The following is a 20,901-nucleotide window of genomic DNA, read 5'->3' as shown; positions in this document are numbered from 1 at the left end:
CCTGCCCCCCTCCAGCCACCTATGTCCAGCGACCCTCCTCTCTACCCTGCCCCCCTCCAGCCACCCATGTCCAGCGACCCTCCTCTGGACATGTATCAGCTGTGAGGCATGTATTTTTTTCCCCGGGGTCTGAAGTTGACATCATAATGGCTACGGTGATGTCAGCCTGATCTACGGAGCCTAGCAGACCAACTCGGAAGGAGCCACAGTCCCAGGCAGCAAGACAGAACGTTGGAGATGAGAATTATTATATAGGATGTGTATTATCAATAAACTATTTAGAAACACCATTTTTAAAAAACTAGAGTATTTACTGTGGAAAAAGTAGATATTCATCAGATCAGCAAAACTATTAATAGCAAATTCCTATATGGAGGGTACAAGGTACTTAGAATATGATGGAAAGAAGGTGCCTACTTATTTATGCTTATGTACTAATTTTATAAGCACCGGATATGATGACATGCTGCTGTGGTAGCCTGGCGGTACTTCCTGTTTAGCAAGCGTAAGCCCACATTGGGCTTACTGACGCTTAGTAAAAGGGGTTCTCAACACCTGAGGTGCAGGCACACATCAGTGCTACTGTTCTACTCCTTAAATATGAGCTTTTCAATTTGTTTTCTCTTGAAAAGCTTATATTTAAGTGCAGCAAACAGGCGCCAAATGTGTGCTTCCACTTTCGGTTTTGTTCTCGGACACTTTGTTCTCAGCACCAGCACTGAGAGGTTTGCATGGGCTTCTTAACTGGCAGGTTTTTAAAGGAAAATCATGAGAAATCCTCTCTTCTAATCCCTCAGCATGACTTTGGAGCTGGTGGTAGGTTTCTAGCGTTAGGGCAGGGTTTTTTGAGCGGTGTTTCTCTGAGCATTGGGAGGAAACAGCTGATGATCCCATTTACTTCTGTTTGCCTACATTTACATGCAATTTGCACTACTCTGTGGCATGCACATTGTTTCCTGCGCTAGAGCCTTCTGTGTACATTAATGCTGCCATTAGTCTGGCGCTAATCGCCTCTAATGCTGGTGTTAGTATGTGTCCTAGGTTTTTCTACCCTGGCTTCTGAGGTAGCACATTTAATTTTCAAACATTGGCAAGTGCTTACATTTCATCCAGTGTTCCAGGAACACCCCTGCATTGCGTATACCAGGGGTAGAAACCTTAAAGACCAGTTAGTACACACGCACTTTCCTCCGAGGCTTCAAACAAAGGTATCAGGATGCCATCAACCGTGCGGTCAATGTCAGTTTTGTGCATTGACTAGCACGATGACTCAGTGGTTTTATGCCAGCACTCAACGCACGTATAAAATGGAACAACAGACCACTTGTCTTTCATCTTATGTGGTGTATATCATATATTGCCCATGCTCCCTATATTATGTAGGGCGCACAATTAGAACTATGAGAGTACGGTTGATTGAACATAAAAGTAGGCTGAATACAAAAACACTGTCGCCCCGTTAGTACCTCACTGTTTACAATAGCATCATACTTTACGGACCTTAGATGGTTCATAATAGAACAGGTCTTAGAGTCGAGAGGTGGACAGGACCGCAATACAGCTCTAATTAGGAGAGAACAGTGGTGGATACACAACTGCATACAACTAACCCTCACTGCTGAACGAATCGGTGGAATGGAACTCGTAGGATTTAACTATTCCTCTATATTTTTTTAAAAAATGAAGTTATTATTATCATCAACTGTGTTCTGGTGTCCAATAGCATCGTTTTAGTTCTCGAGTTATTTTTCCACATTCAAGCAGTGTGAAGTTGAACTAGAAATGTGAATTGTGAGACATGCATATACTTTTATATAGACTGTATCCTTTCAAAGGTTTTTGTAAAGGGGCATTGAGGAGAGCGTATTTATTAGCGCCAGATTTTTGCTCTTAGCTTTTTTACAGAGACGTCACCATGAAGCATCATCATTCTGCAGCCATTAAATAGCGCCTTCTAAGAACATTCGAGTGCAGTATGGTTTTCGATGTCTGCGCTCATATACTGTTTGAATTCAAGGGCAGGCATTTTACACCAAGTCCCTGATGAAAGTTTTGAAACCCGCGGCGTCGGGCGTAATTTAGGGGAAGCCTAAGCGGACTCCAACAGCGAGAGACACGGACTAGAACTTAAGATAAGTTTTTTACAATTTTTCACTTAAAGCACGTATATTTTTAGCACTTTTTGATTGATTGCAACAGCACTATATATAGCATGATAAACAGTTATTAAGGGAAAACCCAATGAAGAGATGCTAAGCCACTAGGCAGGAATTCATGAAATTGCCTTTAAGTGGTATCGTCCGAGGGTTCCCAAACTAGTAAATCTATACTGTATTGAAATATGGTATATGGATGTTTGGGTTTTGCAACAATTAAAGCAAATCAATTCCCTATAGGTAGGCTGTGGGCATTCACACAGTTCTTATCTTTGGATTGTGAAGCGTGGTGTTAGGTTTTAGCAGTGGCTCATAAGTGCTTTAGTACCTAATTGCAAAGGGGGCATAAATGTGAGCAGATCATGGGGGGGGGGGGGGGGGCTTACACAAACTTAAAGAATACTCTAAGTGTGAGTACCTAGGTGCCAAACTTTAGGTGATACCATTTACACTTGCCTTTACATGGTATAAGTATTGGTACCTAAAGTTAGGTGCCCACAAGGCAACTTAGGCTCTATTCTATAACAGAATGCAGGGTGCCCATGTGTCTTTAAAGAATACTATCTTACCACACAGATTTTGGGCACCTAACTTTAGGTGGCCCTTTATAGAATTCCCCCCCACCTTGCGCATATCAGTGGATTGACATGCATAGTTTATTTTTTATATATATATATCAATTTTATATCCTGTATTATCCAAATAATCTAAATAAGTAACAAAAAACATACATAAAATGCAATAAAAGCATAAAACACAAATGACAAAATAAAATCAATACAAAGCTAAAAAATTAATGGACAATGGAACTTGGAAGTCCTTTTTAATCATCCCAACAAAATATAGCCTTTGGTGCAGGCTCTTCATATGTCTTATTTGCAAGCAATTTAAGCTGGATTTGACATCCTGAATATATATTCTGAGATTCCAAGTAACTACATTATCTAAATTTCAGTAAAGCTGTGTATTATAATCTGATTGGTACTGCATTTCTGGTGATTATCAAAGATATTAGTGGCCCACCCCATTTTAGAAAGAACATAGAAGTTAGAATATAGACGCCCAGGTCTGGATGCCTCAAATTTCACTAGCATTTTATAGCAGAATCTGCTGACATAGAAGCTGTTATAAAATACTGGAGGAATAGATGTTTATGCACTGAGTGCGATCAGAATAAACACCTATTTTAGAAATGTTAAAAATGTCAACCGTTTGAAAACCAGCATATAGACCTGCTTATGCCAGCACATACACGTTTATGTTTGCCATTTTGGAAAAAATTAATGTATATTTTCCCAGCACTTTCACAGACACTGGTTTCCCTTGCCAGTTTGGCATTTAGTGGGGACAAATCACTTGGGGATTAGGGAGGTACCCCCCCTCCCCAATCCAGCAAGCTGAGGGCTGATCAATAGCACCTGTTTACAAAATCCCAAATGTGCTTGGTAGCAGGTGTAACTCTTGACATCAATCTTTTAGGACATAGACGTTTAGCCCCCTTTTGAAACGAAGAACAAATATCTATCACTTGCCATGCTCTTGTCCTGGCCCAAAACATGATTAGACCATACCCCCTTGCGATTTGCAAGCACTTGGGTTTGAGACATGTCTATCCCAACTTTGTAAAATGGGGACTTTGAGGTTTATGCGGGGGGAACTTTTCAACATGGGCTACTGTAAATCAGGTTATTTTACCACAAGTCAGGAGATTTGAGACCCTGTTTTAAAATACCCGACTTGTGGTAAAATAACAGCCCATGTTGATAACTTCCTCCCTAAGGGGTCCTTGTACCAAGCTTCTGGAAAAAATGCCCTGTGCTAGCGGCAGGGGCCGTTTTCCCGTGCTCCAGGGCCCTTTTTACCCTAGCAAGTAAAAAGACCCCAGGCACACATGGCCATGAGGTAAGAGAACTCTTACCGCATGACCATGTGACAGGGAGTCCTTACCGCCACCCATTGAGATGGCGATAATTGCTCCCGCGCTAACCCAGCAGTAACCAGGCAGCGTGTGGTGATGCCCGATTATCGCCGGGTTACCACCGCACAAGTCATTTCCGGGAGTTTTCTTTTTCCCCCAGAAATGGTGCGCACTCAGGGAGGGACTACCACCGCCGGCCACGTTGGACCAGCGGTAGTCCCAGAAGAGTGAGTGGTAAGCCCGCGTTGGACTTACCGCTGCTCTGTAAAGGGGCCTCTAAGTATTGGCTTATGCATGTCGCAAATGCAAATAGGGCTTGTAAAATGAGGTCCATAGTCTTCAAGAATTGTTTGGTTTTATTGCAAGTCTTATTCTTTATTTTTGGCATTGTTACCACTCATATTGCTAATTCTCTGAACAAACTGTTAAGGGGTGAATAAATATGTGGATAAAGGTGAGCTGGTTGATATTGTATATCTGGATTTTCAAAAGGTGTTTGACAAAGTACCTCATGAAAGGCTCCAGAAGAAATTGGGGAGCCATGGGATAGGAGGTAGTGTCCTACTGTGGATTAAAAAACTGGTTAAAGGTATAGAGAGTAGGGTTAAATGGTCAGTATTCTCAATGGAGAAGGGTAGATAGTGGGGTTCCTCAGGGGTCTGTGCTGGGACTGCTGCTTTTTAACATACTTATAAATGATCTAGAGATGGGAGTAACTAGTGAGGTAATTAAATTTGCTGATGACACAAAGTTATTCAAAGTTGTTAAATCGCGGGAGGATTGTGAAAAATTACAAGAGGGCCTTACAAGAATGGGAGACTGGGCGTCTAAATGGCAGATGATGTTTAATGTGAGCAAGTGCAAAGTGATGCACGTGGGAAAGAGGAACCCAAACTACAACTACGAAATGCAAGGTTCCACATTAGGAGTCACCGACCAAGAAAGGGATCTCGGCGTCGTTGTTGATGATACGTTGAAATGCTCTGCTCAGTGTGCTGCAGCAGCTAAAAAAACAAATAGAATGTTAGGTATTATTAGGAAAGTAATGGAAAACAAAAGTGAGGACATTATAATGCCCTTGTATTGGTTCATGGTTGCAACTGCACCTCGAATATTGTGTTCAATTCTGGTTGCCACATCTCAAAAAAGATATAGTGGAATTAGAAAAGGTAACTTCCCTATGAGGAAAGGCTGAAGCATCTAGGGCTCTTCAGCTTGGAGAAGAGACGATGAGGGGAGATATGTTAGAGGTCTATAAAATAATGAGTGGAATGGAATGGGTAGACGTGAATCATTTGTTCACTCTTTCCAAAAATACTAGGACTAGGGGGCATGCGATGAAGCTACAAAGTAGTAAATTTAATACAAATCAGAGAAAATGTTTCTTCACTCAACATGTAATTTAAACTCTGGAATTCGTTGCCAGAGAATGTGGTAAGGCATTAGCTTAGAGGGTTTAAAAAGGGTCTGGATGACTTCCTAAAGGAAAAGTCCTTAGACCATTATTAAATTGACTTGGGAAAATCCACTGCTTATTTCTAGGATAAGCAGCATAAAATGTATTGAGCTTTTCTGGGATCTTGCCAGGTATTTGTGACCTGGATTGGCCACTGTTGGAAACAAGATTCTGGGCTTGATGGACCCTTTGGTCCTGTCCCCAGTGTGGGCAATACTTATGTACTTATGTAATGCCATGAACCGGTCAGCATGTTGGGAACAGAATAAGGTATAAGAGTGGCAGCCTGTGTAAAAGCTCATATAAAGGGAAATCAGCACAAGGATACCGTTATACTCTATTTTTAATTGTAAATATTTGAAACACAAATAGCCAAGAGAAATCTGTCTAGACTTCCAGCATATGATGCCTCACTTCTGAAAGTCTCCAGAGGCATCTTCATTATATGTTTGATCATGAAACTAAACTAGGTAGGAAGAGAGAGAGACTTTGTGCTCTCAAAGGTAATTTGCATAAAAATGATTTTATCATTTGTTTATAATGACTTTTGTATTTATGACTCCATTCTTTGTTTTTCACAAGAGAGATCTTATTTAAGGTAGCTTGGACCATGGATTGATAGCTGGTAATCCTCACAGAAAGAATATCACACTGAAGAGATCCAGAAACTAGTAGGAAAAAAAACCAAAGCAATCCCAGGCAGTGCATGTCACCCTTGTACAGCCTGACAAATTATCCTGGACCCTTTAGTGTGAGGCTGTTCTGAGGGATCAAGGAAAAGTGGAGGGGCATATTCAAAAGAACATCCAAGTCAGAATTGGGATGTTCTGCTTATAACATCTAAAATAAAACCCCATCCATCTCACAGCCATTTTCAAACAGGAAAAAACATCAGGACTTCCGGTTTGAAAATACACAAGAAGGACATTCTTGCACAAAAAAACATCCAAAATGAACAGTTATTTTCCAAAATGAAACATCCAAAATATGAAGCACGAAAACGTCTGTCTGGCATCATTTGTGCAAAAATGGCCACAAAGACATCCCTGCAGTGCAGAGGGGCAGCCTAGTGGTCAGTGTAGTGCAGTGGCGTTCCTAGGGCGGCTGACACCCAGGGCGGATCGCTGATGCGCTCCCCCCCGGGTGCAGCGCCCCTCCCTGCGAAACGACACCCCTCCGGGTGCATTTTTACCTGCTGGAGTGTGCCGCGCACCTGTCAGCTTCACTCGTTCCATGCTCCCTCTGCCTTGGAGCAGGAAGTAACCTGTTCCGGGACAGAGGGAGCACAAAACGAGCGGAGCCGACAGGCATGTGGCACCCCCCCCAGCGGCGTGCACCCGGGGCGGACCGCACCCACCGCCTCCCCTCCCTAGGAACACCACTGGTGTACTGGACTTTAAACTATGGGACTGAAGTACAAATCCCACCTTAATTCCTTGATATTATTGTGAGCCCTCCAGGAATAGATAAAATCCTATGATACCTAAAGGTACACCACTACAATAGCCATAACGCTTGCAGGTGTCTTATAAATTCAGGTACAGTAGGTATTTCCATGTTTCAGGAGTGCTCACATCTTTGTACAGAAATAAAAGAGTTAAAGTGGGAGTGTGAGGAAGTCTATAGGCCACTAGCTCTCCCCCTGCTGGATACTCCCTCATAGTACCTGTGCCGCCTTAAGATCCATAGTCCTTCCCAAGGGGGAAGTGACATGGGAGGGGTAGAGCCAGGAAGAGAGGAACTAGGAAGCATAAACTGCAGGGCACAGCAAGGAGGTTTAATAAAGACAGGAAACGGCATGACATCAAAAAGCTGACGCCGTCTCCCCCACAGAGCCACCATATTGATGACACCAAAACAAACTATCTGCTGCTGCATGCTTGTTGGTAGCATTTTTATTTCATCTCAGTATGTTACAGAAAAATGCTGGCTTGTGCAGTATACGGATGTACACAGAGAAACCATCAGAATGGAATAACCTCCTTGCATCAGTTAGAGTACTAATTACTTCTAAATTGTAATCAGTGTGTAATTTTGAGAGGCTGGTTATAGGGACACCCTAGTATGCATTGTATTGGTGCTGAGATGTTTTTACCAAGTAAAGGGCCACCAAAACAGAGGTCATCTTATGAGAATCAGGTGCTGAACATTCAGAGTTTTTATTTTAAAGTACAAAGGAATTTTTAAAACCTTAATTAGGTTGAAACTGGGAGCATTTAAAATCTTTTTTCCCTGTGACTAGATCAAAAGAGAAAGATGGTATGTGGGAACATGCTCCTTTTGTTTTGTGGAATGCAGTAGTATATTATAAAAAAACACTTGATATTTTTCATTACTACTATTTAAAAGAGAGGTATTGAATAATGAGGGAAGCGTTACCTTCATGCAGAATTCCAGAGTCAGTCTGTTATATATATTTATTTCTACTTAAAGTCTGTTTAGATGTAAATGCAAGCAGCATGCTATTAGCCACCAAGTTCATACAAATTTAATTATTTTTAGTGGAAAATAAATCTGTTGACTGCCTGCTATGTGAATATTCCATCACCTTTTCATTATTGCTACCAAGTATAACATATTTGGGGCATTTGCTTAAAACTTTGAGGGTTTTAATTCGTCTATCCAGACCTTACATGCACATGGCATTGCTTTTTAAACCCAAAGGTGAAACCTAAGGGTAGTTGAACAATTATGTATAAACTGTGTTGTTTCAGACTTCGTTTGTTTTGGACTGCTTTGGGTCCTACTGATCTGTACATCTGCTGTCTGGAATTTTGGAAGATGGAAAAGAGGAAATAAAAAATAAATTTTGAATGTATTGTATTCTATTGAAGTTGTTGTTTAGTTTTGCAATGTGGGTATGGAGGCCTGTTCTGGTGTGTGCATGTGATAATGTTTGCATAACTGTCTATACTTACGGCTATGATTTCTAAACAAGTGACATCGTTAAGGGACAGACTTTTAAATGCCCATTTGGGTATATATGCTAATCTCACTTTGTTAAAATGTTTCAGACACATCCATCTACTTGCTCCCATGATGTTACTGAATTCTATTATTCTGTCTCACTAAATTTGCTTGGGATAATGTGGGATGTACATGTAAAAAAAAAATCCTTTATCTTCCACTTTTTAAGGCACAGTCTATCCCACTGGTTAGTGATGGCACAAGGAAAACAAGTTCGGTCCAGTGAAGACTAACTCAAAATAACCTTTCCCTTAGCTGGGCTCTAGTATTACATATTGAAAATGTGACCATACCATGCCTTTGTGCTTACATTCTACTAATAAGTTAAACAATTAACTGGCTTTCTTGAAAGAATGCAACACACACTTATTTATGCAATATCACAATTCCTCATGTACAGCCAGAAAACAACCTTATAGGGTGGATAGTGTTCACCATGAGCTCCTTAATAAAAGGAGCTTATGGTGAACACTATCCAACAAATAGTAAAATTGGAAGTAAAATTAAACTCTCCTTTCATTGGGATATATGGAATCATATCTTCACTTCATCTCTTTTGTAGAAGTTTACATTTTAGATACATCAATGGATTATTCTGTTTTGAGCATATTCCAGAAACAAGTGGTTTTCTAAGTCGAAATAATAAAAACAAATATTTTGTTTCATGCAGATCTCTCATTTGTTGAAACATAACTACATGAGCTAAAAGCCCCTAATGCAGTACATTGGTTTTCTTATATTTTGTTCTTGTGATGACTTATAGAGGGGCATAATCGAATGGGGCGCCCAAGTTTTCCTGAGGGCGTCCTCGCAGGATGTCCCCGTGAAGGGGCGGGGAAACCCGTATTATCGAAACAAGATGGGCGTCCATCTTTCATTTCGATAATATGGTCGGGGACGCCCAAATCTCAAAATTTAGGTTGACCTTACAGATGGTCATCCTTACGTCGTCCTTAGAGATGGTCGTCCCCGGTTTTCGGCGATAATGGAAACCGAGGACACCCCTCTCAAAAATGACCAAATCCAACTCATTTGGTCATGGGAGGAGCCAGCATTCGTAGTGCACTGGTCCCCCTGACATGCCAGGACACAAACCTGGGCACCCTAGGGGGCACTGCAGTGGACTAACTGATGCACTAACTGAACGGAAAAAGCCCTTCCCTTACCGATCCCTTAGCGATTCAGAAAGGAACGGGCATGCATGAAGGAAATCGCATGTAAATGAGCTGCTCACTGTTAGCTCATTTGCACACGATTTTCTTCCTAAGGAGGGGAAGCCAGTGCAGAGCAGCCAAGCATTATGTGTGGCTGCTCTGTGTATGCCAAAGACGGCTTCATACATGCAGACAAGCTGTGTGTATAATAGCTGTCTACAACCTTGAATACATTGCCGTCTACAATGTCTTTTTTTTTAGAGTATGGGTGAAGGACATCCTTTGCTATGCCTCCGTCCCTGCGGCAGCAGTTGAAGACGTCCAAAATGTGGATGTTTCTGTGAGAAGAATGTCTGTGCAAGTAGTAGCATTGGGATTTGAACTGGCTACCTCTGGATTGCAAGGCCAGTGCTCTAACCACTAGGCAACTTCTCCACTCCACTCCCTTGAAATTTGGCCGTCCCTGTGGGGGGGGGCAGTTCAGGACATCCAAAATGTTTGAAAGAAGGACGTCCACGCCTTTGCTATGCCTTCGCTGACACACACATACCTCCCTCCCCCCCCTCCCCCCCCCAGGGACCTGCATACTGCTGCAATGGACCTGAGTATGACATTTCAGGCTGGCAAAAAAAGTTTTTAAAGTTGTTTTTTTTGGGGTGGGAGGTGGTTAGTGACCACTGGGGGAGTCAGGGGAGGTCATCCCCGATTCCCTCTGGTGGTCATCTGGTCAGTTCAGGCACCTTTTTGAGGCTTGGTCGTAACAAAAAATGGACCAAGTAAAGTCGCCCAAGTGCTTGGCAGAGATGCCCTTCTTTTTTCCATTATCACTCGAGGACACCCATCTTTTAGGCATGCCCCAGTCCAGCCTTCGCTACGCCTCCAACACGCCCCTGGGAACTTTGGTCATCCCCGCGACGGGAATCAGTTGGGAACACCCAAAATTGGCATTCGATTATGCCGATTTGGGCGACCCTGAGAGAAGGACGCCCATCTCCCGATTTGTGTCGAAAGATGGGCGCCTTTCTCTTTCGAAAATAAGCCTGATAGGCACCTAAATGTCAATATTCTGTACATTTAGGTGCACAGAAGGTGCATAATATAAGCGACTTGTTATAGAATTGCTCATATGGAGAGTAACTCTATAAAGGAGCGCTGCCATGCCTATCTGGAGCCTATTATATAAGGAAAAGTAAGTGCCTACTTTTCTTTATATCAGGTAACATACGCACCTATACTTTAGGTGCAAGCAGTTATAACAGCCATAGATGTAAATGCTCATGCCTAGATTGGTAAAGAATGCACATAGAGTACAGTATTTTGCAATCTCCATGCATTAATGTTCACCCTGCCATGCTCCGCCCAAACGCTTCCCATGTGACCACCCAGCTGACATTGAACACTGATGTGTGGTTACAAAATACAGTACAGTTTCAATTATCCGACCTTTGCTGATCCAACCATCCGGCATATCCGACAGACCCCTGGTAATGTCATGCATCTTCTCTTTCTGTTTTCTGAACACGGGACCTTACTTTTACCACAAAACAGCACCGTTGTGAGCCAGGACCCTGTTTTTACTGCCTTTGTTTCTACATTGTTTGAGGAGTTTATGCAGTGTTTTCTGTATTTTCCAACTTTTCATTTATCCAACGAGTCGGTCCCATTTAGGTTGAATAATCGAGACTTTACTGTACCAAGAAACCAGAATATGGTCCTTTATGCATGTGTGTCTACATTCATGATTAAATGACTAGAATACTGGCATTAGCTCTTACCACTTAAATCTAGGTGGCTTCTTATGGAATTACAGCCAATGAAAAAAAGCACAACTGGGCGTGTTTTGGCCTAACAACGCCTGCCTCAGGGGTGCAGAATTACAATGCTCTTGAAAATACAGACAAAATAGATGGTGAACACTGTTAGAAAAACTGCCAAATGATTCATTTGGCATTTTTTCTAACCGACAGTGTTCACCACAGAGGTTTTACCTGATGTGCTAGTAACTTTCTCAGATATATCATCATTGAAAAGAAAAGAATCAGATTGTGGTATTATGTAGGATTTTTTCACCTGTTTTGTCTGTATTTTCGAGAGCACTATAATTCTGGATTCCTGAGGCAGGCATTGTTATGCCAAAACGTGGCCCATGTCGGGTCTTTGTGATTAAAGGACTCTCGTTTGTCACAGTCTTGAAGGCCCAGCTGTGATTTTTTTTGTTTGGCTGCTTGTAGTTGTGTAGTTTTGAACCCTCTCTTTTGTCACTTGGTCCTTATGGAATTACCCCATGATGCCTGATGATATCAATTAAGCTTCTAAACTTAAAATTATTATATAAATGTACTAAACTTAGAAGTGAGGATGCTGGACAAAGAAGTATTGATTTGTTGGCAAAAATACTCATTTTCAAAGCAGTTAGCCTTCCAAAGTTCCATAGGTTTCTATGGAACTTTGGAAGGCTAAGTGCTTTGAAAATATGCTCGAAAATCTGCATGCATCATCTTTTATTTATTTAATTTTTTTATTTGCATGGCTTAGCATAGAGAGCAATTATAATTTTTTTCTAAACCAGCTGGAAGTATGATGGGAAGTTACTACACTACTGGTGTTAGTTGATGAGTAAAAGGTAAATATTTCATACCGAGTAAAGAATATATCATGAATTGAATCTGACTCCAGAGGTGGTGCAGTATGATAAAGAAAGCCAAAAATGACAAGCAGAATTCTAACTCCTGTGAGAAAATAAGAAGAATGCTTTATTATTCATGCATTGTACTGTACTAGCACTGGTGCCATTGCAGGCTATCAAAGTAACATTCAGGCATTTGGTGCAGTAGTTAGAACATTCGCCTTTGCATCAGAAGAACTTGTGGTATGTGAGGCATTTTCTGCCCTCTGCCAGAAGGTGCGTGAGGCAGGGATGCACATTCTGTAGTGCTCATTCGGCTCATTAGTATGCCTTAAAAAATAGAGTGCACCCTAAATTGATTTAACATGCATTGACCTAAGAGTTAACATGCATTATGTTGGTTCGTGCACATTTAAAAGTTTTAATGCACATAAAAAAACTTGTACTAAAATAAAAGTGTGAAACAAAAATCAGAGTGAAAAGGCCAAATGAACTGAAGATATGCACTGTGCACATATCTAGTGTGAGAACTTGGGCTTATTTTATTTTGTTGATTACTTTTTGCAGTGGTTCAATTTTCCCAATTGTGACTGAATAATAATAATCATAATCATAACTTTCTTCTCCCGTTGCTCCTTTTGTGGTCATGGGGACTATGTAACTTTGTAAGTCTAAGTGCTTTGAAAACACGCCTCCATCAGCAGCAGGAGATGTGTTAATAAGACGTCATCTCCTGCTGCCGCAGGACCAGTCACAGGATAACAGCTGCAAAATCTCATAGCTCTTATCATGAGACTAGTCCCACAGTAGCAGGAAATGACGTTTTATTAAGGTATCTCCTGCTGCTGGAAGGGGGCTGAAGCTGTGCAATTGAGGTATATCAGAGGGTGGAGCCAGGAGGCACAGCTAGGGAAGAGCTGGGAGTGGGGCTGGGTAGAGTAGAGCAGGTCTTGGGGTTTTCCTAAAACCTTCCTCAAAAATCAGCCCCCCCTTGGCAGCTCTGACACACATATGTCATCTCAAGATAACGGACACTGACCTGGAGACCAGTTGCAGCTGATCTGCTGGCCTTACCACTCAAAGCAGTGTTTTCCTTTGAGGTTGCCTCTGTACCTTCTGACTTTTGTACATTCACTTCTGCACAGATTGATGGCCCTCCATGACCCAAAGCGTCACTTGCCTGGGCTGTATTTGAGTCAAGGGCTTGCCATGTCTGAGTCTTATACCAGCTGGGGTAAAACAGAGGATCGGTGGTTTGTGGGCTCTGATGACCACCATCTGACTCCATCTTAACCTTTACCAGATCAAAGCAGGGGAGGGAAGGGAGTGAGGAGAAGAAGCAGAAAACACTTTATTACCTTTTGATATCATCCCCTGCCTTCCTCATTTTATTTTAGATCATTTCAATGAATAATACTGTTTTGAATTAAAAAGAATTAAAGCAACTCCAGCGCTTAAATTATGAACCATATGTGACTGAAATTAAACATGTTTGTAAAAATTAACTAACATTTTTTCCTTCTTAATCTTTCAGTTTAAAAGTCTGTAGTTTAGCAAATGGTACACAGAAAATGTATAAGAGCCTTACCCATAATCTAAGCAAACATGTTATTGGAATGCTATTTCCACTTGTATCTAATATTTCAGATTTGGATTCAGTTATATATCTATGGGTCACATGAGCTCCTGCCACTGTGATTGGCTATTCCTGGACTATTTGAATAAGAGATTTTGGGTTTTTTTTACTAAGGCACATAGGTGCCCATCCAGCTCATTTTCGAAAGAGAAGGGCGCCCATCTTCCGACACAAACTGGTAGATGGGCGGCCTTCTCTCAGGGCCAGCCAAATCGGCATAATCGAAAGCCGATTTTGGCCATCCTCAACTGCTTTCCATCGCAGGGACTGCCAAAGTTCAAGGGGGTGTGTCAGCAGTGTACCGAAGGCGGGACGGGGGCGTGGATAACAGATGGCCATTCTTGGCCGATAATGGAAAAAAGAAGGGCGGCCCTGATGAGCATTTGGCCGATTTTACTTGGTCCCTTTTTGTTCACGACCAAGCCTTGAAAAGGTGCCCGAACTGACCAGATGACCACCAGATGGAATCGGGGATCACCTCCCCTTACTCCCCCAGTGGTCACCACCCCCTCCCGCCCTAAAAAAACAAACTTAAAAAAAAAGTTTTGCCAGCCTCTATGCCAGCCTCAAATGTCATACCCAGCTCCATGACAGCAGTATGCAGGTCCCTGGAGCAGTTTTAGTGGGTGCAGTGCATTTCAGCCAGGCGGACCCAGGCCCATCCCCCCCTACCTGTTACACTTGTGGTAAATGTGAGCCCTCCAAAACCTACCCGAAACACACTGTACCCACATGTAGGTGCCCCCTTCACCCCTTAGGGCTATGGTAGTGGTGTACAGTTATGGGGAATTGGTTTTGGGGGGGTGGTTTGAAGAGCTCAGCACCCAAGGTAAGGGAGCTATACACCTGGGAGCAATTTGTGAAGTCCACTGCAGTGCCCCCTAGGGTGCCCGGTTGGAGTCCTGGCATGTGAAGGGGACCAGTGCACTACAAATGCTGGCTCCTCCCATGACCAAATGGCTTGGATTTGGCCGGTTTTGAGATGGCCCTCCTTAGTTTCCATTATCGGCGAAAACCAATGGCAGCCATCTCTAAGGTCGACCCAAATGTTGAGATTTGGCCATCCCCGACCTTATTATCGAAACAAAAGATGGCCGCCCAACTTGTTTTGATAATACGGTCAGGGACACCACTTTACGGGGCCGTCCTTAGAGATGGGCGCCCCCGTTCGATTATGCCCCTCTATGCGTATCCAACATGCATCATATTGGCACTACCCCGGCTACTGCTTGTCCTGGGTGGTAATTCCATTTTTTGCACAGGCCCAAAACACGCAGTAAAAATATTTATTTTCTACCACGGGGCACTTATCCAGCGGTAATCATAAGTTGGCACGTGCTTGACACTTACCGCCTGGTTAGCGCGTGACACCTTACTGCTAAGTCAATGGGTGGCGTTAAGGTCTCAGGCCAAAAATGATCGCATGCTGGTTTTTATTTTGCCACACGTCCATTTTTCAACACAATAAAAAAATCCCCTTTTTTCCAGGCACGCTCAGGAAATGAACCAGTGCGTGTCCAAAACACATACCTACACCAGCGCAGGCCACTTTGGGGCAAGCCTTAGTAAAAGGGCCCCTTTGTGATTAAAATAATTTGAAACTTTTGTATGCTGCTCAATGCTGTCATCTCCATGAGTGAGGAATGGACAATAAGAGTCATGTGACTTAAAACATAATTAAACCTTGAGATTCTGAGACCATCTGTGCATTATTGTTAGTCCTATCAGCTAGTTTGGTTGGAGCATAACTTTCCAAGTTTCTCTTACTTGGATTTAACAAAAGTGCTAAACCCAAGTGCAAGCATCTTCAGTTGAGGGTGGGATTTTCAGCTTGAAATTTGACATTGAACCTTTCAAACAATTGAGTTTTTGCATGTTTTGAACATTGCACTATTTGCACAATAGACACTTTTGGCTTTTCTTTTCTTGATGTTTATTGATGCAAAATAAATGTCAAAACAGAACACATCAGAAGCCATGTTTATAAATATAATTCTCATTGGACACATATCAAATATATACCGTATATATAAAAAGTTCTTGCATAAGTTTTATGCAAATTCATATATATATATTATATGTATTTGAAGTTTTTGCATAAAGTTTTGTGCAAATTCCTATTTTATCAAGCAGGATGAACTGTGCCTTGTAAAAATCTTCACTCGTGTGCATTTTTCACAGTCTGTTGTCAAAAAAGTACAATTCAAAATATATTAAAGAATTAGTTTATTTTACTGATTTACACAACATACTCTGCACTATCAGCATGTTGAACTACCTGCAAAGCTTGGAACTTAGCCTAAAACATCCCCAAATAAAGACTATTGCAATAGTCAATCCTAGAAAGTACCAAACTTTGAACCACAATCTGAAAGTCATAGCTCAGCTAAAAAGGTTTATGCTTGCTCAAAACTTTCAATTCATAAAAACACATTTGTACCAACTTAGGGGCCCTTTTACTAAACCATGGTAGGCTCTACGCGAGTGCAGCGTGCGCCCAAATGAGATTACCGCCAGACCAGCGTGAACTCCTGGCGGTAATTTCAGATTTGGAGCACACCCATAATGCATGGATGAATTATTTATTTATTTCCTGCTACACGGGCACTTGGCACGCACCGACCGGTCACTGCGTGTGTGTGTGTGTGTGTAGTGCGTGAGCCTTTACCGCTAGATCAATGGGTGGTGTTAAGGACTCGGGCCAGTTTTGGACGTGCGCTGGTTTCATTTTTACCGCAGACCCTTTTCCTGTTCCATTAAAAAAAAAGCTCTTTTTTGTAGATGCGGTAAAAACTGGCCCGGCACGCACCCAATACATGCGCCTACACTACCGCAGGCCACTTTTTACCATGGCTTAGTAAAAGGGCCTCTTAGATACTTATAAGTACATAAGTATTGCCACACTGGGAAAAGACCAAGGGTCCATCGAGCCCAGCATCCTGTCCACGACAGCGGCCAATCCAGGCCAAGGGCACCTGGCGAGCTTCCCAAACGTACAAACATTCTATACATGTTATTCCTGGAATTGTGGATTTTTCCCAAGTCCATTTAGTAGTGGTTTATGGACTTGTCCTTTAGGAAACCGTCTAACCCCTTTTTAAACTCTGCTAAGCTAACCGCCTCCACCACGTTCTCCGGCAACGAATTCCAGAGTTTAATTATGCATTGGGTGAAGAAATATTTTCTCCGAAGCTTGCATGGGCAACTGTGAATCAATTATAACACCCAAGCTAATAATCTGACCTTTGTATAGGAACCACGACATGAGGCCTAACCCCTGTCAGTATAGGTTCTGCTCACGAACATAATTCCTGTTTTAGAAATATTCAATGCCAAATTCTATCCAACTCTGTTTTTACTCAGATAACAATTTGACTTTACACAACCAGAGATAAAATTCTTATCTATAGGGAGAAAACATGTGTATCACAGAATCAATATCCTTTTGAACTTACTTGATTAAAATATGCTCACAGTAAAATGCTGAGCTCCCAGTTGTCTCATAATAATGTTCATATGCAACACAGGCCACTTAGGGGAGAATTCATCAAGCAGAGTTAGGTAGAAAATGGGCTTCTTATTATTAAGCATGCGTTAATTCCCTTAACGCACATTAAGGCCCTGATGCCCATGCATAAGCCCTTATGCTGCTTGATAAATTTCCCCCTTAATGGCCCATTATTTATCTATACAGAAGTATAGAAATCATATTGCTGCTATAACAACCTCAGCATCAAAGCTATTAAGAAATAGCAAAGATACAGTCGCTCAATTTGCATGGTATTATGATCTTCTGTACCAACTGAACTGCCCAGAAACAGTGGACATGTGTAATGCACAACTTTGACTGGGGCTCCCTATAAGTATGGAGGAAATAACCAAACTATCCAGTCCCTGCTTTCACAAAAGTCCCCTGGGCCTGATGGCTACACCTGGGAGTTCTTTAAGCAATGTGCAGTAGGCCCTAAGCTCTATACAGTGTTTCATCCACTGTACTCCTTGCCCAAATATACAGAAACATTCTTAGAAGCTCAGGTAACTGTATTTCCAAAGTCAAGGAGAGATCCATCTCAGGTAGAGAGTTATAGATCTATTTCTTTGTTAAACCTGGATTGTAAGATTTTAGCTAAGATTCTTGCCACAAGATTACTTGAAGTGATGGACTTTCTAATTCACAAACATCAGACAGATATAGTGGTGGCAATGCATGACTTTTTCCATGACTTAATAGAGACCACAGAGAAATAAAATAAGAGAAGTGTACCCAATGTGCAAAAATAATATGCACAAACAAAAAGCACAAGGAATTGTCAAATAGTCATCAAACAAAAGTCCTCATAAACATATACCAGCTGATAGTCAAAGCAGTTTAAGCTCCTGCCTGCTAAATCACCTGGGGACACCTAACGGCTGATATTCAGCACTTAACCGGGCAGTGCTGCTGAATATCTGCTCTGATTGGCCCAAGAAAAAGTGGGCAGGTTAGGGGCAATACAGGAGGCAACTTTGGGGAGGATCCAGTGGTTATGCGGGTGCTGGCATTATTCAGTGCTGGGACCCATATAGCTAAGCGGGTGTATTGGGCCTCGGCACTGAACATCAACCCGGACCTGAATAGCTATTTAAAGGCTCTATGGAGCCCTGGGAGCCCCTCTTGGCCCCTGCAAAATCCCCCCTTCCTTTCCCCCTCCCCCAAGCTGCCGCCACACAGAACCCCCTGCTCTAGCCCCCAACCCCCAATCCCAGGTCTACATAGCCCCCCACCCCCCAAAGCTTACTGTAGCTCTCTGGTGGTTCAGCAGGGTTGATGGAAGCAGGAACAAAGCTCCTTACGCCTGCCCCTTGCAGAAGCTTGAGGAAAATGGTTGCCATAGCAGCTCACGGTACTTGTACTGCAAGTTGCCACAAGAGTCACAGTTGCCATTTTCCACAGGCAGCTAAAAGGGGCAAAAGCTAGGGGGCATTGCTCCTGTCCCCATTGACCCCACTGGACCACCAAAGAGGTATGGTAGGCTCAGGGGTGGGGTCTACCTAGACTGGGGTAGGGGGTTGGATGTTGGGGAGCTATTCCAGGGGAAGGGGGGTCTGCATGGCGGTGGGCTGGGGTAGAGGGAAGGGAAGAAGTGGGGCTTTGTGAAGGCCAGGAGGCGGTTCCCAGGGCTCTGTTGAGCTTTTACATAGTTATGTAGGACCTGGTCGATATTCAGACAGGGCCCGGCATTGAATTTATAGTTTTAGCACTGGCAGCAGAGAGAAAAACGCTATCCGCTGCCAACTGAATATCAGAGGTATATGTTTATGAGGATTTTTGTTTGATGACTATTTTACAAACCCCTTGTGCTTTGTGTTTATATATGTTAATAGAGACCACTAGATCAAACAAAATAACCTCCATTAAGGTTTATTTAGAAGCATTTGACCACATCGAGTGGCCATATATGTTGAGAGTTCTAGAATGGTTCAGGCTAGGTGACACATTTATTAAATGGATCCGTCTGTTATGTTCACATCCAGTGTCCAGGATTTTGATTAATGATATTCTATCCGCATAATTTCCCTTACACCATGGTACCAAACAGTGATGCCCCCAGTCACCACTAATTTTTAATTTAGCTAAGGGACAAAACTCATATTCAGGGCATGATAGGTTGAAGGTAAACTAACTGCTTGTGCAGATGATCTAGTATTTTTGATGAAGCCCACACTGTCCTCTTATGAACTATTAGATACAGTGAACTCTTCAACATTCTCCAGCGATATAATTAACTGGTCCAAGTTGGAAAATATGTCCACGGATGATATAATAACTCAGGGAGAAATTGCCAACTTGGATATAAGAGGGGCTGTGCTCCAGCTTTAATCTAGACCTCAACTAATGCTTCAATTTAATGAAAACTCATTTTGAACAACGTCAGAGAGACCACTTTATGATGATCCCATTGACCCTTTCCTGGTGGACCAGAATAGAAACTATCTAAATGATAAGTACTCCCCAAATTAGCTACATTTTGAGTATGTTTCTGGATCTATACCCCAAGGTTTATATAACACTTGAGAAAATATTTATCCAATTTGCTTGGAAGGGCAAAACTCCAAGAATTGCTTTACCCAAAACATCTGATGGAGTTGGCTTCCCAGATTTTTATCTATAACATGTTGCATCCCTTCTGTGTTAAGGGGCCCACTAGTTAATGGTAGATCCTTCCTTGTCTACTCTTCCATCTTAATTGAAAGAGAAGGAGGAATGGATTTTCTCTGTTGCATTATGTAATCTTTCAACATTGCTGTTGCTGGAGTGTCTTAATATAGCTTGTACAATTAAAGCGACAGTCAAAGATTTGTGTATTAGAAAAAATAATGGAAGTCTCCAGCTGTGATACTATCACAGTGTCCATATGGTACAGTACAATCCCAGAATAAAGATCAACAAAAAAAAATCAATATCTTGGTCTTTGTGGCAGCACTTGGGGATCTGGTCAATAGCTCCATTGCTTAACAATTCTATCTCATGCCCTGCTTTAGCTACCAAATATGGCCTTTCCAGAACCCAATTTTTAAGTGGGCACAGCTGGTATATTGTATCCATGAAAGCTCTATTACCTAGGGGACAACCTAAGAAGAATATGACTTGCATTTTGTTTGTAAAAATATTATCTGCAGAGGGCCATAAAAATCTGAGGAACTCGTTTTTCATGTCTAGAATAGCATTGAGGCACACTTGGGAAATAAAAACAAAATAGACAGTGTCAATTTGAATACTTTCTGGTCAGCAATGAAGAGACTTTCCTTGTCTACTAATCTTGCTCATACCCTATTTTATTGTTCTTATCGGCTCTTTTGGACTCAAGATAGAATAAGGAATTCTACCCTTACATGAGCCAGCAACATACTGGCGTAGCTCTCAGCAATTAGGTACTTCTGCGCATACGGGGTTCCTTTTACAAAGCCGCACTAGCGATTTCAGCACTGCACATGTGATGAAGCCCTT

At 42.1% G+C, this 20,901-nt stretch overlaps 1 protein-coding gene across 1 annotated transcript in view; it reads right to left on the bottom strand.

The window, feature by feature from the left end:
- Window positions 1-20,901, bottom strand: part of TRIM55 (tripartite motif containing 55) — a 134,422-nt gene that overhangs the window by 27,426 nt on the left and 86,095 nt on the right. The window contains 2 exon segments of the mRNA XM_030215139.1: window positions 12,290-12,380; window positions 13,317-13,571. Of these exon segments, the coding sequence (XP_030070999.1) occupies window positions 12,290-12,380; window positions 13,317-13,571 (346 nt within the window).

The sequence above is a fragment of the Microcaecilia unicolor genome, chromosome 1, assembly GCF_901765095.1.
Source record: "Microcaecilia unicolor chromosome 1, aMicUni1.1, whole genome shotgun sequence".
NCBI lineage: Eukaryota > Metazoa > Chordata > Amphibia > Gymnophiona > Siphonopidae > Microcaecilia > Microcaecilia unicolor.
Note: the sequence above shows the minus strand (reverse complement) of the source record. Positions and strands in the feature narration are given on the sequence as shown.